This window comes from Pempheris klunzingeri, chromosome 7, assembly GCF_042242105.1.
Source record: "Pempheris klunzingeri isolate RE-2024b chromosome 7, fPemKlu1.hap1, whole genome shotgun sequence".
Taxonomy (NCBI): domain Eukaryota; kingdom Metazoa; phylum Chordata; class Actinopteri; order Acropomatiformes; family Pempheridae; genus Pempheris; species Pempheris klunzingeri.
The window spans coordinates 14,039,079-14,047,767 of record NC_092018.1 but is presented as its reverse complement, the minus strand read 5'-3'; the positions used below and the strand labels follow the sequence as shown (position 1 = coordinate 14,047,767).

Below are 8,689 nucleotides of genomic sequence, written 5' to 3'. Positions count from 1 at the left end.
CACTGTGTCTCCCGTTGCTCAGTACTTATAAGGTGCCCGGGTGCGCGGAGAGGCAGAAGCATGCCTCGTCTCTAGAGAGGCAGAGCGCGTCGCTGTGACTTGGAGACGTTTTTTTTTTTGGATGACAGACCTGTGCAGCCGCTGCTGAGGAAGAGACGCGGGAGCGCAGGAGTTTTATCCCAACTTGACTGCAGCAGGTCGTTGTGACAGCGACCTCGTTCTCAGGGGTAAGTTGACGTTCCTCTTAATCCACCGTGCTCCTTTTTTATTTTATTTTTTTTTTTCTTTTGCCTCTGTGGAAATTTAGGCTGGGCATTCCCCTGGTGGATGAGGATGGAGGAGAGCTGTTATTGAGAATGGATGGAGCGTCCAACTAATGCGCAAACCTGTGGCTAAGACAGGGTGTATTTTAATTCAAAAATCTCCTTGTCATACAAAACATGGGAGTTTTCAGCCTGATTGGTGTTGTTGTTATTTCTATTTTTGCCAAAAAAAAGTGGCTGCAGAACTTGTTGCTCCGGGAAATACCCGTTAAATTCAGGCTCGCCGGGAACATCTTGTGCGTTTTTGCCGCCTGCATTGAAGGAGAGCAAAGCAAAATGAAAGCAAAGCACATTTACAATTACTTGTCTTTGTATGTTTGTTAACGTGTTTTAATGGGACGTCGTTTTAAATAACATTTTAATTGTACCACACAGTTTCCTTTGCATTTTGTGCTGAATGCATCATGTTGTTATTTATTTATTTATTCATTTTTAAACAACCGCTTTTTTCTTAGTAGCAACACGCAGTTTTGTAGCTGCTTATCTCCTGCGTTTGGACTTGGCAACAGAAATCTGAGAGAAAGGAGATTCTTCTTACAGGGTTGTTGCAGAAATATGTCACCATCTGGTATAATCTGTTGAATTTTTCTGTTGCCGTAGTGGTGGTGGTGGTGGATACTTCAAATCTGACCTCCAAGTTGGCTTTATTATTGCTGCTGCTTGCAGCAGTTAAATAACTGACACCACCTGTTTGTTTTGGTGCTTCTGAGCAACCTGTTAGTACAAAACACACACTAGGCTGCAGCCTAGTTGAGGTGCGAGGATCAGCCAGTTGGAATAATACTACATGACCCCTCCACTAACACACCCCCCCCATTCAATTTGTGGTTTTTGTTCAATTGATTTAGGAATATTCACAATATAGATAAAGTAACTGTTGATAAAGGGCCCACTAGTTCACGGTAAGTTCATGTCATCAGTACAAAAATCTGAAATACACAGCATCCAGAGGACCACTTGAAAATCAAATTACAAGCTCTGTGCGCAATCAGCAGAGAAACTAAAGACTATTTACAGAGAGAGGAAATCCTCAGTAGTCACCAAGGAACGAGCCAGAAACAAACTGCTAATTAATGAATAGCTAACAATTAGTTTCTGGATAACTTCAAATTGTGATTTCTTAATGTACAAATGTATAATGATTATCTGTTATTTGGAAATGCTATTTGTGAATACGCACGCACATTTAGCTCTTTAGGATCAGATGGTATCACCAGCATTTACTCTCTGCTTGCTTTTATTTAATAATTATAACAATACAATAAAGAATCGTCTCACCCAAACAGCCAGTGCCAGAAGAAAAAGATTTGAATCTTCACATTCAGAGCACATTTCCATCAATATTCACATCCGTTATTGGTAATTTCTAATCTTAGTGGGGTGCAGCTACAAAGAGTGAGGATTAAAGGGCCGCCTACTCAAGTTATTCCTGTGCCCCAGGACAGTTCAGCCAATATCTATGAACGTGTGCCACCTTCTCCCAAAGCCACGAGCTTACGACCTGAGCCCTGGAAGGTGTGATATCACTGATATGCAAAGTACCAGTGGATGTGGAGCTAAATCGACCCAACTATGAGCCTTTTACGCTTGTACTTATGCAAGAATATATGAGCATTTGCGCATGACGCTTCACTCTCTGGGTTCTGGGCACATTCAAAGACATTCCCTCTGTGCTCTGGCTGACGGTGTATGTTAAAGAAAACAACTCGCTGGACTAAACAGCGGAGTGTGGCTGCCTTCAGAGGCTGTTGGTGAGGCGGAGCGCTGACCTTGGTGCTGAATTATCCCCGCTGCATGCCGCGTGCCTGCGCCCCGTTCACTGACTGCGCCGCACGCGCAGAGCAGCGTCAGCTGTGTGTTTGTTTTCCGCCCACGCGCCCAGATGCAAGAATTTCATAAAACAACCTGCAACGCTCATCGTGGCTTTGCGTCAAAAGAGGGGATAAAAACGTATCACCCCCAGCGTCTGGCAAGCGTGGCCGGGATGCTGTGTTTTGTTCGCGAAGTTCATTTCAAGCGCAGAGACCATGAGGCGGAGGGGGAAATAATAGGGCCCGAGCAGCGGAGGGATCTGCATAAGTCGCGCCAATTGTTTGTGCCTTTTTTTTTTTTCCTGCTTAAAAGTTGAGTTGTGATTATGCGCAGACACTTGCAAATATCATTTGAGTGGGGCGTTAATAAAAGTAGAGGTTCAGAAACTGAAGTGTTGGCATCACTGCACTTAAGTGCACTTGAGTGTTGTGTTTATGGGAACTAATCACAGTGTCTGCTCTTCTATGCCCTACATTTATGCTCAGACTGACAGGCAATCTTCTCTTTCCGCACAATGCAGAAAATTAGTTAATCATCTTAAATAAAGGCTACTGCCTCTCAACCAGATAATTCCTTGCAACTTAAAGTCGCTCAAAATAGTGGAAAACAACAACTTTGTGTCCATTTCCTCTTCTCTTTGGGATGAAAACCAGGGGTAGAAGAATGCAGTGGAATAAAAGCATAAAGTAGCTTAAAATTGAAATGCACAAGGAATTACACACAATTATTATTATCAGCACTTGCGCTGATACTCAGTTACTTTCCACCCCTGGAGAAAGCAAGCCGCGGCGGCTCAGTAAAGAAAACCTTTCCAAAATGTTGTGTACCTGTTAATATTATTAGTCTTCTAGTTTCATGTGCTGTAGCTATAAGCCAATATTTGCCTTTGAGACATTGCAGCTTGATACTGTGTTTAGTCACCGCGATGCCAATATTGAGGCTCACAGAGGTACGAGCAGGTCTTAGTTGGATGATAGGATGATGTCCATGACGTAGTTTTCATCTGTACCTCAGCAGGACTTAATTATCTGTGTAATATTACCCTCTAAAAACATTCTGCTTTAATGACTCATATAGCCTCTTTGACTTATGTTAAATCAACACACTGTAAACAAATCATGCAGACAAGGTAATTTCCTCTAAAACTAATAGAACTTCTATTTCTGCTCTTCCCTCTCCTTCTGTTTCTTTTCAGAAACATCCCTGGGGACACGCACATACTCACGCACAAGCACACACCCACCCACACAGTCCCACACAGGCACCATGCAGGAGTCAGAGCCTACAGTGTGCCAGCTGCAGCCCAACATCATCTCAGTGCGTCTTTTCAAGAGGAAGGTTGGTGGCCTGGGCTTTCTGGTGAAGCAGAGGGTGTCCAAGCCGCCTGTCATCGTGTCTGACCTCATCCGTGGCGGCGCAGCAGAGGAGTGCGGCCTGGTGCAGGTGGGCGACATCGTCTTGGCTGTCAACAACAAACCCCTGGTGGACCTGTCCTACGAACGGGCCCTGGAAACGCTGAAGAACGTGTTACCAGAGAGCCACGCCGTGCTGATCCTCCGCGGGCCTGAGGGCTTCACCACCCACCTGGAGACCACCCTGTCTGGGGATGGCTGCCAACGCACAGTGAGGGTCACACGGCCCGCCTTCCCACCTTCAAAGTCCTACGAGCACTGCTCCCCTCTCAGCCCATTCAGCGCTGGGCAGCAGCAGCAGGTTAACAAAGAACCCCAGCTTAGGGCCATTGAAAACCTGTCCTCTCCATCCATCACCCAGTCCCTCCTGCAGAGGGGAGGCGTGCAGACCCAGGACCCCCTGCTGATGAGGGACGGGGGCCGCGGAGCTCTTCTGTGCAACGGGCTTGAGGAAAACAACGAGCTGCTGAAGGAGATCGAACCAGTGCTGCGCCTCATCAAAAACAGCAAAAAGGAGATCAATGGAGAAGGCCAGAGGAATGTGGGGAGAAGGGATGCCGAGATTCAAGTGGCCTGGTAATTTGTGATGTGATACTACCTTATTGATCCCTCAGTGAAAGTGTCTTTGTGCTTGTTCCCCTCCACAGTGCGGGTTGGAGTTAGAGTCTGGGTAAAATTAGAATCTCCTCCTCCACAAGTTGGTTATTAACTGACACAAGAGCCTACACCTGGTCCTCTGATTAAAAGAAAGTCCCCTTGCTCTCTTTTTCACCCTGCAGTCCCTAAACTACCTGACCCAGCTGTGTTGCATTAGCAGCTACTGACAGGCTCTCATTTAGCTAATATGACTCATTGTACAGTGCCAAGTAATTACTGTCTCTAGCTAATCTCAATTAAGATGACACTGCTCACAACACTCCTCAGAACCTACTCAACTGCCATTCTTCAATTAGTAGGACAACTGCTTAATCCAGGTTCATCTAAACTTCTGGAAACAAGCATTATATCTTCCCTTGGGTAGTTTTTAATACCTTAAATGACACTTCCTGTCTTGCATCAAGTTTTAGGTTATTCGGCTGCATCATTGGCCTGATATTGGTTTTGAAGATAATGATTAGTATCAGTTTGCCACACTTTGGATGCAGTTGCATTTGCTTCATTAGGATTAGTTCTCACATTAATGTGATTCCAATTACTGCAATTATCACAAACACGCCATTAGAGCACTCTTTATCAGCTTGCAAGAGAACAAAATTTAGCCCATAGACAATCCAAACACATGCTGACATTTGGTCAGCCCCAGGAAGGAGTCGGCTAACTTAATTTTATTTTCTGTTTCAGCTATAGAAGAAAGCTTTCTGGAGAGTTCTAAGTAGAAGCTAATAAGAGAAGTTATTGTGAAAAGAAGAACCAATATCTGTTTGCTCTTGGCAAATTTGTGCAAGAGCATCTCTCAAATTATTTTTTGATGACTATTTGCCTGGAGTAGAATGGCACATTATAACTGATAGCCTGTTTTCAGAGCAGAAACGGTTACAATTTCACAGTTCAGCATGAGGCTGATGATGCTTCACATCAGAGTCAGGGCTAATGACAAATGACACATGCAACTCTTCTCTGTGTTTCTGCATGTCTTAACTCCACCTCTGGACTGTGGGGATAAATGTGCCCGTGCGAGTCGCGGCAATAAAGAGATACAGTGTGCAAACGAGTGTGAAAGGGAGAAGGGTTGCCTGTGAGGGTTCACAATTAGCATGGACGCGTGCTCATGAGAAAGATGGGAGGGGGTTGGGGAGGCATTATTTATGTGGGTGTTTTCAATTGGAGGAACGCAAAGTTAAAATCACACGCCGATGAGTTTATTTATACATGTCTCCTGTGGTTTGCCAGAGCATCACAGTGACTTCCCTTCCTCCTTCTCCTTTAGTCTCCTAGGATTGTAATGATCTGTACTGATGTAGGGACATTTCTTTCCATTCATTTTCAGAGAACCTAATCCATAACAGCGTGGCTAAAATGATTAAAAAGACAAAAATAATGTCAATACACCCTTTGCAGTTGACTTTTAGATTCCTTTTTCCTCATAGACTGTATAAAATGTGGACGTAGTCTCCGTGATGTCACCCATAGGTTTCAGCTAAGCCAAAATGAAGCTCAATGGGAGGCTCTCCGGAGGTCGCCATCTTGGCAGTGCCTGACTCCACCCACTCCAAAAATGGGCAAAGAGGCGGGCAGAATGGGGCCTGGCTGCTGGGACGCGCCCATTTAGCACCACGCTACCAAACTAGCTAAGGCTAAGGAGTTAGGCTAAGAAGCTAGGGCTACATGCTACTCTGCTTTGATACAGTTCATTTGAGCCTTGAGCCTACCAGTTTTTGGTACTTCCGCATTGGCTTAATTTTCCAAATCCGGAGGTTGCCGATTGGTCTCCTCTCTGTCACTTACAAGTGGTGTTTTATTTTGCGTTTTTGTGGCCAACACCCACATCCTCTCAGAATGTCATTGAAGCAGAGCTGTGGTGAGAAATCCCTGAGACTGACCCACATGCAGGATGAAGCTGTCCCCTTGCAGCACCGCAACAGGTGCAAACAAGTAACATAGGATGTCAGCCAAGTTCTGCTTAAGCGCCCACTAATTCCTGAACAGAGAAAACACCTATGTGGGTGTGCAAAGCCCTTTGAAATTGTACAGGGATTCCTGATTTAACAGCATTTTGGAGGATGTACAAGTCTGGGGTTTATTCTTTTTGTAAAGATGGAAGAAAGGCGGCTTGTTCGCTGTCTGTGTGTGTGCATGGCTTGGCTGGGATTTTAAAGTGAAATGAATGAGTCACTTTGCACCAGATGTGAGCTCACACACCTGACAGATAATTGTGTATGACTTCTAGGGACCTTGGCGTGGGAAATGGCATGTCTCCCCAGCTGGCATCAGATAACAACAGAATGCTGGAAAACATGCCGGTGGTGCTCAACAACGCTGACACCGACAAGGTAAGACGGATGCTCAACTCTTAATAATTTTGGGTAAAATAGACCATGTGTAAGAAAAAGTTTTTGCAGCTCTGCTCTCCAAGATCAATAACTTGAGGATTCTTTGTCTGTGTGTGCATATGTTTGCAAGGATTCATGAGCAGGCCTACTAAGTGAAACTCTGCGGCTGTTTAATGCATGTGCAACCATGGTTGCCTTTGCCTGTCTGGCTCTTTAGCCTTGTGCAATAATCCACTATTGGCACTTTCCATGCTTTCAGAAACTGAGCACGCACATCTGTGTTGCTTCTTTGCACATAGTAGTAAAGCCTTTGCTTAAGATCCCATCACCTAGGCATTAGATACTTCCGGGGGAAAGCTTGTGCAGCATTAAATCCAGCTTATGCCTTCCACACAGAAGGGTCTGATCACAGGTCTGAGTGTCTGTGACAGGGACAGGATCATAATCTGCACATGGTCCACGATATCCACCCACTTGTGACGTCGCTCAAGCCCCCGTCAATGGGACCGGATGGGGCAAAATGATTCCAGGAGGCATAATGAATGCGTGCAGCTGTTGATTCGCTCTCTAAATCAAATGTGGCCCCTGTTGAAATTATCCAGCCCCTCAGACCTGCAGAGAAGAGAATGTTAATGTGCATGTTTGTGAGAGTATTTATGTGAGAGTGTTGGAAAGAGCGGCAGAGAGGAGGGACGTGGATGTTGCATACTTGATGGCAGTTAGAGAGGATATGTATGTATAATGTGAAAAGAAGCCATATGTCTTTCCTGGTTGTGTGTGCTCAGACTGATGAAACCTATGTGCTTGTGAGAAGGTGTGTTTGGGAAGTGGAGTCTACGTATGTGTGTGTGTGTGTCCAGTATATGCATCTGTAGTGACTCATGCAAGGTGTTCCCCTGCAGGCATTTTGCTAGACACTGATGCTAACTTTGATGGCTCATCGCTAAGCGTTTACTTCGATAGACTCAAGTCAGACATTTAGTTTATTAAAAATGAAATCAGGAGTAAAAAGGTCACAGAAAATTTAAGTCTAAATTTTATACGATTAAAAAGGATTTCAAATGACATGTCGATGGCCTGCGAATTAATTTTCTCACTTTGGTGAAAGATTGTTCATGTGCCTCCAGCGTGAGCTTCTGCTCCTGCATAATTTAATGCGTGAGAAGCCGCCTGTAAAGGAAAGGGGCCAGAATATTCCAGTTATACCAGTTAGTGAGTTCTGAAGAAACTAACTTTGATGATCAAGTGAAAGCAGAGAATATACAGTACTGTGCAAAAGTTTTAGGCAGGTGTGAAGAAATCCTGTAAAGTAAGAATGCTTTCAAAAATATACAATTTATAATAACTATTTATTTTTTTATCAATTTACAAAATGCAAAGTGAGCAAACAGAAGAAAAATCTAAATCAAATCAATATTTAGTGTGACCACCCATTGCCTGTCACACCTGCACAAGACTTTTGCTCAGCACTGTACCTCTGTCCTCCTTTTTTTAGATGCAGTGGCTTAATCATCCCTGAATATTGTCAATTGTCAAAAAGATGCATTCACTTGTCATAAAAAGCATGACTAAACCATATGAATATTTAACGAATAGCATCGCTTCCCATTTCTCAGGCTGTCAGTCTCATTTTCTCATCTACCCCCCTGTCTTGTACTCATCATCTCCATTTCCCATCAGAAGTTTTAATTGATGGGTGAATGAGGAACTTTTACCGCATTTACCAGAAATTTACCAGAAATACTTTGGTCATTACACTCCATTATGAAATTATCTTCATCAGATTAGCTTCAATTATCTTGATTTCTAGCTCCATGGATGCTTCCCTCTGTTACATCCACACCTAATTCTAGACATTGAGGCCTGGTGATTGAGGCATGATGGGATTAACACATGCTGTAAGTGAGTGTGTGTCCCAGCAACTTCCCTCAGTGATGGGACAGCATGGGGGCGAGGACTGTGCCATTAAAACAGCCTGGACTTCCTTAGTAAATTAGCAACCAAAGAGTTTTTATCCCTCTATAAAATATATTAACAGTCTTAGACCTTTCTGTATTAGTCTAAGATTAATTTTCTGTAATTGACTGATTTAGCCACACTTAGTTGCATTGGCTACGCTATGATTGGACAATCACTGTTCAGGAGGGGTTGC

At 44.1% G+C, this 8,689-nt stretch overlaps 1 protein-coding gene across 1 annotated transcript in view; it reads left to right on the top strand.

The window, feature by feature from the left end:
• Positions 1 to 3,401: 3,401 nt before the first annotated feature.
• nos1 (nitric oxide synthase 1 (neuronal)) overlaps positions 3,402 to 8,689 on the top strand; it is a 31,816-nt gene continuing 26,528 nt past the window's right edge. Inside the window, exons 1-2 of the mRNA XM_070833100.1 lie at positions 3,402 to 4,123; positions 6,435 to 6,537. Of these exons, the coding sequence (XP_070689201.1) occupies positions 3,402 to 4,123; positions 6,435 to 6,537 (825 nt within the window). The remainder of the gene's footprint in view (positions 4,124 to 6,434; positions 6,538 to 8,689) is intronic.